We start from the raw sequence: 18219 nt of genomic DNA on the forward strand, positions 1-18219 counted from the left end.
TATAGCTATTTGGCTGCTGTTGATAATGAGAGGTTGGCAGGAGGCAGCTTTTATTAGTCTTCCATGCCACCACAGCCTGGACCACGTGTGTCTTCGTGCCAATCTCTGCATTTTATAGTAAGTGAAACTAAACCAGTGGTGCTAGCAGTCATGTCAAGTAGCTAGTTTAAGTACAGGTACAGTTGTTTCCTCTATTTACTGCAGACCTGAGATTTAATTCTTACAGTTTAACACTACCACTGAACTGTGATTAAGAGGATGCTTTTGTTGCAAAATGAAATAATAATTTTAAAGTCTCACTTTGTGTTGTTTTATACTAGATTTCTCTTTTAGAAACTGGATAGTTGACCATTAGAATCATGACAGTACAGGACTATAATGTGTAAAGTTATTTTGTAGAGTTTTCTTATTCAGGTAATTTTGATAAACTGAGGTTTTCATCATTGTATAAAATTAGATTTTGGAAATATTCTAAATAATTTCCCATTTAAGGAGGCAGTGTTGTATAGCAGACAAGAGTATGACTTTGGTTTCAGAGCACCTCATTCTGGTTCAGATATGTGGTATTATGTGATTTTCTGATTTGGGTCACATCCCCTTTCTATTCCTCAATTTCTCCATCCATATAACTGGGTAATTTTAATACTTCTATGTTAGAAGGCTTAAGTGAGTTTGTATATGGAAAACATTTGGGGAATTTTACTTGATTAAATAATCTCACTATTAGCTCTTCTGTGATTATGTTAATTATTAATAAGAATTTATTAATGAACTTTACATTCTTATTAGTGAACCTTTTAAGGAATGATTTAACTAAGTTAAATGTATATTGTTATATCCTATAAGTATAACTGGAGCCAGGAATTTAGTTAATATTTTAGAATAATTTAGAGTATTTTTAGAATATTTCTAAAACCTTAGAGATAAAGCTAATAGAAGTTATGTTTTAAAATTATAGGTACTAAAGATGTGCAATGGGAATTTTTACATGGTTTACTTGAAAATGCTATTTATGGCGGACGCATTGATAACTATTTTGACCTTAGAGTTCTTCAGTCATACCTGAAACAGTTTTTTAATTCTTCAATAATTGATGTTTTAAACCAAAGGAACAAGAAGAGTGTTTTTCCATATTCTATATCTCTACCCAAATCCTGCAGCATTCTGGTAGGTATAATTCATCATTTTTAATCTATTACCAGATACATAAATCCTTTCTTAAATTGTTAAATAAATGTTTCTTTTCAAATACACAAGTAATTCTCATTCACAAATACAGATTATTATTACGCCAGTGCATGGCCTGATTCTATGAACTCTACTTAGGTGTCTTGTTCACCTTTGGAAACTTAGGAACTGATTGATGAGAGTAGGATATAGTGTGTAGGTACATCTCACAGACAAGTGTTAAGGCTGCTGTGAAGATCTGGAAGGAGAATGCATACCAGATCCTAGTGGGAGTGAGAGGGCTCTGGTGGGTTAAAGAACTGAAAAGAATTCAAATATTTAACAAGTGTACCTTCACTTTCTTGCTTATGAATGTAAAGCAGATCTAACTATATAGGGGATACACTGTAGATGGCTTTGATGGCAACGTTTTGTTGATGTGTGTTTATTTTAGCCAACTGAAACTTTTCCCCTGGAGTCATCCTATGAAAGCCATGTAGAATGCAGTCATCTTTTCCAGAAAATAGTACTAAATATAGCCCTGAGGTTTTGGTTCTAATTTATTTTACCACAAACTTATCTTTGCTTAGTGTCAAATAATGTTTTTATTACCTAGAATATTATGATCATGTATCTGTTCATGAATTACAGAGATATATATTCAATTATATAGGTCTCTCAAGATTGTGGATTTTTCTCTCATCCTGACTATTTTTCAAGAAAATTCTTTTGGTTCAGTGACATAATTGTCAAAAGTCAAAGTTTAAAAATCAATATTAAATATGTTACTGAATAGATTTCCTATTATGTTAAGTATCCCATCTGTTTTGTTTTTCAGTGTCTTTCATTCATTTACTCATTTATTCAGTAAGAGCCACTGACCATCTCTTTGCCCACTGGTGGCCCAGTTTCAGGCCACATGAGTGCCGTGGGCATCTCTGGGGCTGACGGGAGGGCTTCACCCAGCAGATAGAGCCATCCCATGGTTACTCTTGGTCCATTTATTTCACATAGTGCACTGACAGGTCTTCCCTCTCCATTTGAGCTTTGTTTTTTTATTTTTTTTAAAGATTTTATTTATTTATTCATGAGAGAGAGAGAGAAAGAGAGAGGCAGAGACACAGGCAGAGGGAGAAGCAGGCTCCATGCAGGGAGCCTGACGTGGGACTCGATGCCGGGTCTCCAGGATCAGGCCCTGGGCTGAAGGCGGTGCTAAACTGCTGAGCCATCCATTTGAGCTTTAAACTGAGAAATAAAACTACAGAAAAGTGCACGTCATAAATGTACTATGCAGTGAATTTTTATACACTGAACACATGAATGTAACCAGCACTAGGACCCAGAAATAGAACATTACCAGCCCCTGTTCCCTTCTAGTCACTGCCTCCCCCACAAATGGTGCATTGCCTGGGCTTCTAATAGCCTACATTAGCTTTTTTTTTTTTTTTTTTTTTTAAAGATTGATTTATTTGAGAGACAGCATGCACATAAGTGGGGAGGATGGGGTGAAGGCAGAGGAGAGAGAGAGAAACTCAAGCAGACTCCCGGCTGAGCATGGAGCCCAACATATGGGGCTCAATCCCAGGCTGAGGTCATGAGCTGAGCCAAAACCAAGAATCACCCAGGCGCCCCAGCCTACATTAATTTTGTGTGCTTTTTTGAGTTTCACATAAATGGTATCATTTGGTGTACATTCTTTTGCATCCAAGTGAAGACAAATCTGTGTAGCTGTCATTTAAGAAACATGTCTGTGTATGGTTGTCGAGGGAGAGAAGATGCTAGCCAGTATACATGAGAAAAGATCTCAGCCATTTTGATGGGGAATAAGAGTTTTACATTTATAGGATGATTTATGAGAGTCAACATTATGCTTTCTATTTAATAGAGCTATATATAGTAGGAGGAGGCCAGAATTCCCCAGGAGGGCGAGAACCCTGGCTTGTGCTCTATGCCTCGTACTTACACATGTGTCCAGGCTTCTACCCACAGACTCACATATGTACATATGTATTTCTGCATGTGTATGTTGTGATGGCACACCTTGTTGAGTTACAGGATGGGAAGAATTAAAAAAAAAAAAAAACAACAACAGCATATGTTTCCAAAATCTGACATGATTAAAGGCTCTGGGCGTCCTGAAATGAAACCATGGCATTGGAGGGACCTCTGGGGACAACTGCCAAGGATGAGAAGGGAGGACAGGGCAGAAACAGCCGTTTCTCCTAGCTCAGCAGGAACGGTGTAGACACATACATAGTAACCCTTCTGCGTGACAACAATAGGCAGAACAGTTCTTATCCTGAGCCAAACTGAAGAAATCCTCTCAGTCTACACTTGAGTTTCCATCTGGAGTTCAGAGTCAGTAACTGAACTGGTGCTCACAGTGATTCTTAGGTGCAAACAATAGGATTACCAGTGTGTTTCCTTACCTCTCAGCAGTGGGCTGGAGACTCGGAGTGAAATTGCTTGATGTGAAGGAAGTGGTTGACAAAGCAGTGCTTGCTCTCAGAGTATGTATATATAGGCTTCTGGGGCTTCTATAAGTTTAAGAAAATAACAGGGATATTTACCTTGGGGTAAGCAGAGCTGTGCTCTGCAGATGAGTCTTGGGTAGGTTACAGGGAAAGTAATGATGGGGCTTTCCAGAAAATGTCCCACATGATATCTTACACATAGTAGCCATGGCCACCAAAGTATTTTTGTTTTCATCCATGCAAGGGAATGTGAGGAGTTAAACTTAAAAACTACAGTATCATGTAATTTAGGGATGAAAAGTAGTAATGACTAAGAATATTTTCTGTAGATAACTAAGTTTTACATAGACTTGAAGTTACATTTACCTAGAAAATATAAACATACGAGTAATAATTTAATACTTATGGTACCTATTCTTTCTAATTTCAGTGGTTGTAAGTTTGATCTCTATAGAAAAGCTGTTTCTCACTTCTTTACATTCAGGACTATCGTGCTGTCATTGAAAAGCTTCCAGAGGATGACAAACCGAGTTTCTTTGGTCTTCCTGCCAACATAGCTCGCTCATCTCAGCGCATGATTAGTTCACAGGTAACCTAAGAAAAGAAGTGCTGTGTAGAAAAAATGTTGTCACTGAGCCTGAAATGAACATGAAATTTGATCTTGATACTGCAAACCCCAAAAGTTGTTATTTAACTTTCATTTTATTTAGCATGGTAGATTCCAGCTCTACCTTAAATACATTTAAAAAGAGCCAAAGAATTCTATATTAATGCAATTATTAATAAAATAACATTGAACACAATCACTTCCTCCAAAATATATTTATTTTACCTCCTGTAGTGATTTTAAGGCAACATTTTTAAAAAGTTTTTTATTTTAATTACAGTATTTTTAACATAGAGTGCAATACTAGTTTCAGGTGTATACAGGTGTATAGTATAGTGATTCAGCACTTACCTTCATCTCCCAGTGCTCATAGGGACAGGAGTGCTCCTTCATCCACATCACCTGTTTCCCCCATCCTCACCCACCCCTCTGGTGACCAGCAGAGTTCAGAGTTTGGTTCTTGCTTTGTCTCCCCCCCCCCTTTTTTTTTTGTTCATATTTGTGAAATCATACGGTATTTGTCTTTCTCTGGTTGACTTATTTCACTTACCATCATAGCCTCTAGTTCAATCTATGTCATTGCAAACGGCTGAGTTATATTCCATTGTATATAGACCACATCTTTATCCATTCATCAGTCGACAGACACTTGGGCTATTTCTATAGTTTGACTATTGTAGATATTACTGGTATAAACATTGGGGTACATGTACCTCTCTGAATCTGTATTTTTGTATCCTTTGGGTAAATACCCTGTAGTGCAATTGCTGGATCATAGGGTAGCTCTATTTTTAACTTTCTGAGAAACTTCCATACTGTTTTCCAGAGTGGCTGCACCAGTTTGCATTCCCACCAACAGTGTATGAGGGTTTGTTTGCCTTTCTCCATATCTACACCAGTCTGTTGTTTCCTGCATTGTTGATTTTAGCCATTCTGACAGCTGTGAGATGGTATCTCATTGTAGTGTTGATTTATATTTCCCTGTGAGTGATGTTGAGCATCTTTTCATGTGTCTGTTGGCATCTGTTTGTCTTTAGAGAAATGTCTGTTCATGTCCTCGGACATTTCTGGCCATTTTTAATCGGATTATTTGTTTTTTTGGTGTTGACTTGTAGACATCCTTTTTAGATTTTGGATACCAATGCTTTATCAAATATGTCATTTGCAAATATCTTCTCCCATTCCATAGGCTGCCTTTTTTAGTTTTGTTGATTGTTTCCTTCACTTGCAAAAGTTTTTTATCCTAGTGAATTCTCAATAGTTAATTTTGTTTTTATTTATTTTGCCTCAGGAGACAGATCTAGAAAGATGTTGCTACAGCTAATGTCTGAGAAATTACTGCCTGTGTTCTCTTCTAGGAGTTTTATTGTTTCAGGTCTCACATTTAGGTTTTTCATGCATTTTGAGCTTATTTTTGTATCTGGTATAAGAAAGTGGTTCAGTTTCAGTCTTCTGCATGTGGCTGTCCAGTGTTCCCAGCACCATTTGTTGAAGGGACTGTCTTTTCCCCATTGGATATTCTTCCTCCTTTTTCATGGATTAATTGGCCATGTAAGCATGGATTTATTTCTGGGCTGTCTATCCTGTTGCATTGATCTATGTATATTTTTGTGCCTGCACCACTGGCACCTCTGTGATGTCTCCTGTGAATGTTGTGGCTGAACTGCTTTGGCCTTCAGTCCATTTGTCTGCAGTGGCTGTTTGTGCCTGTGGTGGGAGGACTCTGTGTTGTTTGTGGGCCAGTCTGGGGCCACTTTGGGCTTGTGTCGAGTCAAACCAGGAGTTTGCCAGAGATGCAGAAGAGCAGGGCACTTTCCCTGTGTTGTCCCCTGAGAAACTTTGATTAGTGAGCAGTGTCTCCAGGCTGACCCACTGTGTGCTCCCAGCCCACAGCTGGGGCTGCTGTCTGACTTGTGTGTGCACTTATCTTTCCTTCTCCCTGGGGCAGGAGTCACTGTGGAGGGGTGCTGGCCCCTGGCGGGGCTACTTGCACACTGCCAGCGTGTGACACATCTTTGGAAGGGCTCCAGCCAAGGGCACATTGCGGTTGCAGGTTTGTAGGAGAATTTGATGGCTGGGCTTGTAATGCTAATAAGGTGCTGGTTGCTGCCTGAGGACCTAGGCCATTGGGGTTGGAGGGGATGCACCTGCAGAAGAGCGCAGGGGCAAGTCAGGCAGTGTTAGCTAGGGGACGCAGTAGTCTCCTAGGAGAGGAGACCTGGAGGGGAGCCTGTCTGTAGGGGAATGCAGGTGTGGGGTGCACTGTGGGCAGGCTTGGAGGTCAGTTTTGTGGCTGCCCTCATGCCCTGGGGCGGCACTGTGTTTAGGCTGGGTGGTGGGGGAAGGGAATGGTGCCTGAAGGCTGCAGGTGTGGGGTCTCTGAGCCCCTGCAGACCATTCATCAAGTCCCTCTAGCTCCCCACTAGAACTTCCTGTTCTCTTCCCTGTGGCCTTTGCCCTCCATCCATCTACAGAGGGTCTGCTCTGCCAGGCTCCAGGTTGGAAACACTTTCTGGGGTGTTTCCCTATATAGGTGTCGCCTAATTGTATGCGTGGGGCTCCTACTCTGCCATCTTCCCCTTGAGTCTTGTAACAATTTACCATTTTATTTTTCCAAAGAATCAGATCTTAATTTTATTGATCTTTTCTATTATTTTTAAAACTCTGTATTTCTTTGTTTTTGCTCTGTATTATTCCTTCCTTCTACTAATGTGGGGTTTTGTTTTTTTTTCTCTAGTCCTGTTAGGTGGAAAGTTAGATTTTTCCTTTTTCTTAAGATTGGCTTGTATCTCTATAAACTTCCCTTCCAGAACTTTTTGCTGCTTCCCAAACATTTCGAACCATTGTGTTTCCATTTTCATTTGTCTTCAGGTGTTTCTTTTTTTTTCTCTTGTCTTTCTTCATTGATTCATGGGTTGTTAGTAGCAGGTGTTTAGCCTCCATGGGTTAGTGAGTTTTTTTGTTTTCTTCAGTTTTCTTAAGTGTAATTTTTATTTTCTTATCGTTTTTGTTGGGAACAGTGCTTGATATTATTTCAATCTTCTTAAACTTATTGAAACTTCTTGTGTGTCTTAACATGTAATCTGCTCTGGAGGATAACTCATGTTCACTTGAAAAGAATATAAGTTCTCTATTTTTGGAATGGCATATTCTCTTTCTATCTTGTAGGTCCCTTGAAAGCCAGTGTTTCGTGGACTTACTGTCTGGATGATCTGTGACTATAAACGGGATGTTAAGTCCTCTACTGTTATGAAATTACTGTCAGTATCTTCCTTCGTGTCTATCAGTACTTTTATATATTTAGGCGCTGCTGTGTTGGGTACATGAGTACATTACATGTTCTTGTTGGACTGATTCCTTTATTCTTATTTAATGCCCTTCTTCATCTCTTCTGTACAGGCTTTGTTTTAAAGTCTGTTTTGTCTGATCCAAATGTTGTTATTCTGACTTGTGTTTTCTCTTCCATCTTCATAGATTATGTTTCAATTCCTTCACTTCCACTTTTGTATGTGTCTTTAGGTCTTTTTTAGTCCCCATATACATGGGTCTTGTTTTTATTGTGGTTTTTAATCCATATGCTCCCATCTTTTGACTGGAGCATTTAGTGCATTTTACATTGTTAGATGTGTACATATTGCCATTTTGTTGGTGCAGTAGTTTCTCCGGGTGGATGTTGGTTCCAGCGGAGCCTGCCTGCAAAATGTGGTAAGACAGGAGGCCCTGGTGGGGTAAACTAGTTATGACATGGCCTGCCCCTCAGGTGTGGCCACTTGGGAGACACAGGGGAAGGGTGCCTTCCAGGATGGCAGGGTTGGGTGGGGCAAGAGGTACTGCTAGTTACTTAGCGTCAGAATGGGTCCCATAGGCTACTGGCCAGCTGGCCAATGAGAGGGAAAGAAAGTGATGCTTGCTCCCATCTTCTCTCCCAGAGAAACCTCCTACAGGTCCCTGTGTCTCTGGCACAAGTCCTAAAATTAGGAAATCTTCGCTTATACCCTAGGCACTTTTTAAACTTCCCTTTGAAAAGGTGCTTCTTGCTGGATCTCAGGCCTAATGATCTAGTATGCTGGCCTTTGAAGAGCAGAGACCGTTTACTGTGACCCTCTTGTTCTCCTGATTTTGAGGCTCCCAGAGCCAAGCCCGCTGATTTTCAAAGCCAGATGTTTTAGGGGCTCATCTTCCCATGCAGGTCCCTGGGCCTGGGGTTCCCAGTTTGAGGCTTGATCCCCTTCTCAGAGAGTTAGTGTCTTCATGCCTTCCCCTGATATTCCAGCTTCTGGGTGGCCATGTAGCGAGGGGTTGGTTTCCTACAGTGCCTTGTTTCCCTCCTAACCTGCTGTGTCGCCTTTTTTTTGTGCCTTTAGTTATGGAGGATCTGGTCTGCAGTCTCAGGCTGGAAAGTGAGTTGCATTACATGTAGCTGTTGACTTGGTATGTCTGTGAGAGAAGGGAGCTCCAGACCTTCCTACATGTTGTTACCTTCCGTAAATTAATGTTGTCTGCCCAGATCTATGAAATTATTAAAATAACCCTCAAGAAACTGTAGTTCCCATTATTTTGTGTGGTTCTAATAGGATTAATGAAGTGCCATTCTCCTCTATCTTTTCCACATCTCTTCTTTTCTTGCATATCAAAATTAAGCAAAGAAGGAAAATCTTATTTTTGTGGTGAAGGTAGAGTGATGTGCCAGCAGAGCCACTCAGACTCCTTTTCTGGGTCGGCACTTGCACGCAGAGGCCAAAGGGTACTCTTATCATCAGATTAGATACCCTGCAGCATCAGAAATGGTTCCCTGGTGGTGGCCATACTTGAGATTAAAGGAAGGCCGTTGTAATCAATAGCGAATTAGACTCCAGGATAGAGGTGTATAGAAAGAGCATTGTTCCTCCTCTTAGAACAACAGGAGAAGACAAACAGGACAAGTTCATGACTTTTCTTGAACCCATCTGAGAAAAGAGATATGAGTACCAGCTGGCTGGAGCCTAAGGGGAGATGAGTGCCCACATTGTCGTCAGTCCTGGATCATGTGACCTGGATCCCACTTTCTTGCAGGCCTCTTCTCAGTGGACCCCTACTGATGAGAGTCTTAGGAAGCTTCCTTCCTGGGGACAGCCTGGGGGAGCAGAACAAAATCCCCTTGGGAGGAGTAGGTAGCCAGGAAACTGCCTCTGTCTGCCTTTTGGGACAGAAGCGTCAACCCCCAGGGAGCAAGAGGGTGGGAAGCACTATTGCCCTTAGGGTACTGTTGAAAACTCAGAGGTTTGTCTCCCAAGCAGGCAGTAGAACCAGACTTAGATGTGACATGGGTGTCCAGACTATCGGATCTAGCCCTTTATCTGCTATGTCATTAGCAAATATCTTCTCCCATTCTGTAGGTTGTTTTTTGGTTTTATAGACCGTTTCCTTTGCTCTGCAGAAGCTTTTTATCTTGATGAAGTCCCAATAGTTCATTTTTGCCATTGTTTCCCTTGCCTTTGGAGATGTGTCTAGCAAGAAGACACAAGGCCGAGGTCACAGAGATTGATGCCTGTGTTTTCCTCTAGGGTTTTGATCTATTCCTGTCTCACATTTAGATCTTTAATCATTTTGAGTTTATCTTTGTGTATGGTGTAAGAGAATGATCCAGTTTCATTTTAATGAATTGGCTCTGCAGTTTTCCCAGCACCATTTATTAAATGATGGATATTCTCTCCTGCTTTGTTGAAGATGACCATAGAATTGAGAGTCCATTTCTGGGATCTCTATTCTGTTCCATTGATCTATGTGTCTGTTTTTGTGCCAGTACCATACTGTCCTGATGACTACAAGTTTGTGATAGAACTTGAAGTGAGTCTTTGTGATGCCCCCAGCTTTGGTTTTCTTTTTCAACATATCTTTGGCTATTTGAGGTCTTTTCTCGTTCCATCTTAGTATTTGTTCCAGCTCTGTGAAAAGTGCTGGTGTTTTATTGATAGGGATTTTTGCTGAATGCATAGAATGCCCTGGGTAGCATAGACATTTTCACAATGTTTATTCTTCAATCGTTGAGCATGGAATGTTTTTCCATCTCTTTGTGTCGTCCTCGATTTCTTTCATAAGTGTTCTGTAGTTTTTAGAGTATAGATCCTTTACCTCTTTGGTTAGGTTTATTCCTAGGTATCTTATGATTTAGGTGCAATTGTAAATGGGATTGACTCCTTAATTTCTCTTACTTCAGTCTTGTTATTAGTATATAGAAATGCAATTGATTTCTGTGCATGGATTTGATCTCCTGCCATTTTGCTGAATTCCTGTATGAGTTCTAGCAATCTTGGGGGGAGTCTTCTCCATTTTCCTCACAGAGTATCATGTTGTTTGTAAAGAGCAAAAGTTGGATGACTTCTTTGCCAATTCGGTTGCCTTTTAAAACTTTGTGTTGTTGATTGCTGAGGCTAGGACTTCTAGTACTATGTTGAACAACAGTGGTGAGAATCAACATCTGTGTCCTGTTCCTTACCTTAGAGGGAGATCTCTCAGTTTTTCTCCATTGAGAATGATATTCACGGTGGGCTTTTCATAGATGGATTTTATGATATGAGATATAATCCCTCTATAGGGCTAGAAGACGGACACTGTGAAGAGTTCTAATCAAGAAAAGATACTGTATCCTTTTTTAAAGATTTTATTTATTTATTCATAAAAGAGAGAGAGGCAGAGACACAGGCAGAGGGAGAAGCAGGCTCCCTGTAGGGAGCCTGATGCGGGACTTGATCCCAGGACCCCAAGAATCACGACTTGAGCCAAAGGCAGAAGCTCAACCATGCCACCCACGTGTCCTAAAGATGCTGTATTTTGTCAAATGCTTTTTCTGCATCTATTGAGAGGATCATATGTTCTTGTCCTTTCCTTTTTTTATCACATCGATTGATTTGTGAATATTGAACCACCCTTGCATCCTAGGAATAAATCCCACTTGGTCAGGGTGAATAATCACCACTTTTAATATACTTTTGGATCCTGTTGGCTAGTATCTTGGTGAGAGTTTTTCCATCCATGTTCATCAGGGATATTGGTCTGTGATTCTTCTTTTTAGTGGAGTTTTTGTCTGGTTTTGGGATCAATGTAATGTTGGTCTCCTAGAACGAGTTTAGAAATTTTCCTTTAAGATTTATATTTCTATAGGATTTGTGTTTCTTTAGCTCTGAAATTTTTACTGCTTTTTCAAAATACAATATATGGTTTATATAAAGGACTATATTATTATAGTTATATATGTATATAGATATAGAGACAACTGTAATATATGTGTGTGTGTGTGTGTGTATATATATATATATATATAACTGTAATATATAACTATATATATATAACATTAAAAGCATGAAGAGGACGCCTGGGTGGTTCAGTGGCTAAGCGTCTGCCTTTGGCTCAAGGTGTGATCCTGGAGGACCAGGATCAAGTCCCACATTGGGCTCCCTGCCTGTAGCCTGCTTCTCCCTCTGCCTATGTCTCTGCCTCTCTCTCTCTCTCTCTCTCTCTCTGTCTTTCATGAATAAATAAATAAAATCTTAAAAAAAAATAAAAGCATGAAGATATAATGAAACTCATGAATCAATAACTAAGAACCACGATATTACCAGTAACCTGAATCAATGTACATGATTATCTTGTTCCTCTCCCTTTCTGTTAAAGGGGACAACATTCTCTGTTTTAAATTTTTTTTTAATGTTTATTTATTTATGATAGTCACAGAGAGAGAAAGAGAGAGAGGCAGAGACACAGGCAGAGGGAGAAGCAGGCTCCATGCACCGGAAGCCCGATGTGGGATTCGATCCCGGGTCTCCAGGATCGCGCCCTGGGCCAAAGGCAGGCGCCAAACCGCTGCACCACCCAGGGATCCCACATTCTCTGTTTTAAAATAGTTTTTAAATTTATACTTTTTTAGTAGTTGTACTACATGCATGCATTTCACACACACACTTGTTCCTAAAAGTATATTGCTTCATTTTGCTAATTTTTGACCTCATAAAATGATGTTTTCCATGTGGTGTTCTAGGACTTGCATATCTCATTTTACATTGTTTTCTAAGATCTATTTATGATACTGGTTAAGCTGTAGTTTCATTATTACTGTTTTATAATATTTCATTATATAAGTACTTCATTGTTTTGTTATGACAAACAATGCTACTATGTACATTTGTGTACATGTCTCATGGTATGTCTGTGTAAGAGTGTCTCTAGGGTATGTATTTATGAATAGAATTGTGTCAGAATGTTTTTAGCGGTTGTAGTACTTTACATTTTCACCAGAAGATTGTAGTATCTACATCCTTCAATTCCCATCAGTGGGTGGTATTTTTGAATGCTTTTATATTTGTTAATCTAATGTGTTAAAATAGTATCTCACTGTGGTTTGCATTTTTTATCACTGAGATTAAACATCCTCCTGGGCTCTTCTGGGCCATCTCTTGTTTGTTAAGTGGGGGTGGGGGGGACAACAATGAGACAGATATGGGTACTGCACAGTGGGAGGAGGGGAAGGGCTGGTAGAAAAGAGGCCAGGAGGCAGCTGGGAGCCTGGGGGTGGGCTGTGGTAAGTGCCAGGCAGTCTGGCAGCGCTGACCCACAGGATGGAGGCTGGAAGCAGAGACAGGTGCAGGACAACTGCAGGGGCTTCAGTCCTGCTCAGAAATGGTAGCATATTTGGGGAGGCAGTTCTTATTGACCAAGCTCCTTAGTTGCTATAATTCTCTATAAAAAGAATTTCTACTAAAGTAACATACTTGTTTTTCTGTAAGAGCTATATATTTTTAAGTGCTAGCTACATACTCAGTTATTTTTTCCTAAACATGCTTTGAAGTTCCAGAACTTTATTATTTTTCAGAACCAATAGCAGTTTCATAGCAAAATTCTTAAAAGGAGTTATGTTTATTCTTAATGATGTTTTTTTGTTGTTGTTGTGGAAGATTTGAAGATAACTTGTATAATAATTTTAGCCACATTGCACTGCATGACTGTGAGGAGTTAAGCAGCTACGCTAATCCTGAGAAGTCAGGAAGCTTAGGATTCCTTTTTTAATTTTTTAAATTTTTTAAATTTTTAGTTTTTTTTAAGCTTAGGATTCCTAACAAGGAACAAGGAAGCACTAAGTTCACAAATATTATAACTTGATATTTTACTTGTATATGTTACAAGAAAATAAAAATATCTTTGTTTGAAAAGTAGTGCTAAAGGGAAACAAGCATTTATCTTTGCTTTGTCAATGATATTTCATGTTGATGAAAGGAAAATTGATGAAAGAATGTTCTTTGCTGAATAACTCTAAGTAATAAATATAGAAGGAATGACAGAATTTGAGAAATCACTTCTAAAAATCCTAATAAAGCAATTGATTCATAAAATTTTTACCAAAATTTGAAAGCATTGTGTGGCAGGTTGATGGGGAAGTTTACAGGACAGGGGTCAGCGGCCACTGCCTGTGCCCCGTGATCAGTCTTTGTATCACAGGAAAGACTCGTACAGATACTGGGTGCCTCCTGATGTGATGCCATCTCAAGGACATTTTCCAAAGACATCTTTTACAAAAGGACCTCGAACCCAGCTGAGATTTTAGAACGCCTCAGTGGTTAACAGGAAACACAGGGGTAAGAGAACAAACTTAAAAACACTAGTGAAGGGCATCCCGGGTGGCTCAGCGGTTTAGCACCGCCTTCAGCCCAGGGTGTGATCCTGGAGACCAGGGATCAAGTCTGGTGGTCGGGCTTCCTGCATGGAGCCTGCTTCTCCCTCTGCCTGTGTCTGTGCCTGCCTCTCTCTCTCTATCTCTCTCTGTTTCTCTCATGAATAAATAAATAAAATCTTAAAAAAAAAAAAACACTAGTGGAACCAGAATATGGGACAATTTGCAAGATAATAGACTCGGTTATATCAACATGTTAATGACAAGGAGGCTCAGACAACCTGCTCTATGTTAAAGGGACTTAAAATACATCACAACTACATGACCCTTCTGTGGATACTGATTCACACAATCTGTTTTGAACAAATGTTAAGACCATCAGGCAAATTTAAATATGCACTAGGAATTATAGGACACAAATGACTGTTTTTAGCCAGTGTTTGTACTGACCCTAACTTCTACTTTTTCACTTTCTTGGTTATTCACTGAACATTGTTCTTTAACATTGTTCTTTTAGAATTATAATTGCATACAGTATTCTATTAGTTTCATGTGTACACAACATAGTGATTTGACATTTGTGTGATTGCAAACTGATCACTACCATAAGTCTAGCTACCATCTGCTACCATACAAAATTCATATGGTGTTACTGTCTGTAGATCCCACACCATATATTACACTTATAACTATAAGTTTGTACCTCTTAATCTCCATCACCCACTTCTGTCCACACTCACCCAGCAGCCACCACTCTGTTCTCTGTATCTATGAACCTGGGTTGTGTTCTGTTTTTTAGATTCCACATAGATAGGAGATCCTGCAGTATTTCTTTCTCTATTGGACTTATCTCACTTAGCATAATGCCTTCATGGTCCATCCATGTTGACTCAGTGGCCAGCTGTCATTTTTCTTTATGACTAAATTATTTCATTGTATATATATATATGTATATATATATACACACACACACATACACACACACATATATAATCTCCCATATATGTATCATGATATATACATAATGCACACACAGATACACACCATATGTTTCTCTAACCATTCATCTGTCAGTGGATATTGAAGTTGGTACTGTATCTTGGCTATTGTAAATAACGCTGCAGTGAATGTAGAGATGCTGATATGTTTCCCAATCAGTGTCTCTATTTTCTCAGAGTGGATACCCAGGTGTGGAATTGCTGGGTCCCAAGGCAGTTCTGTTTCCCATGTTTGAGGAACCTCCATAGCATTTTCCAAAGTGCTTGTCCCAGGGTACGTTCCCTCCAGCAGTACATGACAGTTCCCCTTTCTTCACATCCACTCCAACATTCATTATTTCTTGTCTTTTTGATACGAGCAGATGTGAAATAGCTGTTGTGGTTTTGATTTGCATTTCTTGATGATAAGTAATATTGGGCATCTTTTCATGTGTCAATCATTTGTGTGTCGTCTTCGGAAAAATGTCTATTTAGGTCCTCTGCCTAATTTTAAATCAAATTGTTTGGTTTCTGGTGTTGAGCTTTATGAATTCTCTCTTGGTTTTGGATGTCAACCCCTTATCAGAGATGAGGGTTACAAATAACTTACCCATTCAGTAAGTTCCTTTTCATTTTGTTGATGGTTTTCTTCATTGTGCAAAAGCTTTTTAGTTTGATGTAGTCTCATTTATTTTTTGCCAGATTCAGAAAACCTCACTAAGGCCAGTGTCAAGGAGCTTACCACTTGTTTTCTGGTAGTTTCATGTTTTCAGATTTTATACTGAGGTCTTTAATCCATTTTGAGTTACTTTTTGTGTGCAGGATAAGATAGTGATCATTCATCATTTCATTGATGTATAATTTTCCAACACCATTTACTGAGGAGGCTGCCCTCTCTCCATTCTGTATTCTCCCTCTCTCATCGTAAATAATTCATCATATGTGCATGCCTGTATTCCTGGCCTTGCCACTCTGTTCCATTGATCTGTAAACCCGTTCGTGCCAGTACCATTACTGATGGGTTACTACAGCTTTATGATATGGTTCCAAATCAAGGTGCATGAAACCTGCAGCTTTATTCTTCTTTTCAAGATTGCTTTAGCTATTCTGGGTCATTTGTGGTTCCATACAAATTTTAGGAGTCTTTGTTCTACTTCTGTGAAAATTTCCATTGAAGGTTTTGTTTTGTTTTTTTTTTTTTTTTTTTAGTTTTTTGGTGATTTTTATTTTTTATAAATTTATTTTTTTATAAATTTATTTTTTATTGGAGTTCAATTTGCCAACATATAGAATAACACCCAGTGCTCATCTCATCAAGTGCCCAACTCAGTGCCCGTCACCCAGTCACCTCTCTTTCTACCACCCCTAGTTCGTTTCCCAGAGTTAGGAGTCTCTCCTGGTCTGTCTCCCTTTCTGATATTTCCCACTCATTTCTTCTCCTTTCCCCTTTATTCCTTTTCATTATCTTTTATGTACCCCAAATGAATATAATTTTGTCCTTCTCCAGTTGACTTATTTCACTCAGCATAATACGTTTCATCCACGTCAAAGCAAATTGTGGGTATTTGTTATTTCTAATGGCTGAGGAATATTCCATTGTATACATAGGCCACATCTTCTTTATCCATTCATCTTTCGATGGACACCGAGGCTCCTTCCACAGTTTGGCTATTGTGGCCATTGCTGCTAGAAACATCGGGGTGCAGGTGTCCCGGCGTTTCATTGCATCTGTAACTTTGGGGTAAATCCCCAACAGTGCAATTGCTGGGTCGTAGGGCAGGTCTATTTTTAACTCTTTGAGGAACCTCCACACAGTTTTCCAGAGTGGCTGCACCAGTTCACATTCCCACCAACGGTGCAAGAGGGTTCCCCTTTCTCCACATCCTCTCCAACATTTGTGGTTTCCTGCCTTGTTAATTTTCCCCATTCTCACTGGCGTGAGGTGGTATCTCATTGTGGTTTTGATTTGTATTTCCCTGATGGCAAGTGATGTGGAGCTTTTTCTCATGTGCTTGTTGGCCATGTCTGTGTCTTCCTCTGTGAGATTTCTGTTCATGTCTTTTGCCCATTTCATGATTGGCTTGTTTATTTCTTTGCTGTTGAGTTTAATACGCTCTTTATAGATCTTGGATACTAGCCCTTTATCTGATACGTCATTTGCAACTATCTTCTCCCATTCTGTAGGTTGTCTTAGTTTTGTTGACTGTATCCTTTGCTGTGCAAAAGCTTCTTATCTTGATGAAGTCCCAATAGTTCATTTTTGCTTTTGTTTCTTTTGCCTTCACAGATGTATCTTGCAGAAGTTACTGTGGCTGAGTTCAAAAAGGGTGTTGCCTGTGTTCTTCTCTAGGATTTTGATGGAATCTTGTCTCACATTTAGATCTTTCATCCATTTTGAGTTCATCTTTGTGTATGGTGCAAGAGAGTGGTCTAGTTTCATTCTTCTGCATGTGGATGTCCAATTTTCCCAGCACCATTTATTGAAGAGACTGTCTTTTTTCCAGTGGATAGTCTTTCCTCCTTTGTCGAATGTTAGTTGACCATAGAGTTGAGGGTCCGCTACTGGATTCTCTATTCTGTTCCATTGATCTATGTGTCTGTTTTTGTGCGAGCACCACACTGTCTTGATGACCACAGCTTTGTAGTACAACCTGAAATCTGGCATTGTGATGCCCCCGGTTCTGGTTTTCTCTTTTAATATTCCCCTGGCTATTTGGGGTCTTTTCTGATTCCACACAAATCTTAAGATGATTTGTTCCAACTCTCTGAAGGAAGTCCATGGTATTTTGATAGGGATTGCATTAAATGTGTAAATTTCCCTGGGTAACATTGACATTTTCGCAATATTAATTCTTCCAATCCATGAGCATGGAATGTTTTTACATCTCTGTGTCTTCCTCAATTTCTTTCAGAAGTGTTCTGTAGTTTTTAGGGTATAGATCCTTTACCTCTTTGGTTAGGTTTATTCTTAGGTATCTTTGCTTTTGGGTGCCATTGTAAATGGGATTGACTCCTTAATTTCTCTTTCTTCAGTCTCATTGTTAGTGTAGAAATGCCACTGGCTTCTGGGTATTGATTTTGTATCCTGCCACACTGCCAAATTGCTATATGAGTTCTAGGAAAAGCAGTTCTGAGGGGGATATACATTGCAATACAAGCATCCATCCAAAAACTGGAAAGAACTCAAATCCAAAAGCTAACCTTGCACCTAAAGGAGCTAGAGAAAAAACAGCATATAGATCCTACACCCAGCAGAAGAAGAGAGTTAATAATGATTCGAGCAGAACTCAATGATATAGAGACCAGAAGAACTGTGGAACAGATCAACAAAACCAAGAGTTGGTTCTCTGAAAG

General features: G+C 39.5%; 1 protein-coding gene across 8 annotated transcripts in view; it reads left to right on the top strand.

Annotated features, from left to right (window-relative positions):
• Nucleotides 1–18219, top strand: part of DYNC2H1 (dynein cytoplasmic 2 heavy chain 1) — a 341068-nt gene that overhangs the window by 198822 nt on the left and 124027 nt on the right. For all 8 annotated transcript variants that reach the window (XR_012028538.1, XM_072821767.1, XM_072821765.1 and 5 more), the window contains 2 exons: nt 959–1167; nt 4126–4230. Coding sequence is in view for 7 of the 8 variants with exons in the window: in XM_072821767.1 (XP_072677868.1) it covers nt 959–1167; nt 4126–4230 (314 nt within the window). In the remaining variant the exon portion in view is untranslated. The remainder of the gene's footprint in view (nt 1–958; nt 1168–4125; nt 4231–18219) is intronic.

The sequence above is a fragment of the Canis lupus genome, chromosome 3 (genome assembly GCF_048164855.1).
Source record: "Canis lupus baileyi chromosome 3, mCanLup2.hap1, whole genome shotgun sequence".
Lineage (NCBI taxonomy): Eukaryota > Metazoa > Chordata > Mammalia > Carnivora > Canidae > Canis > Canis lupus.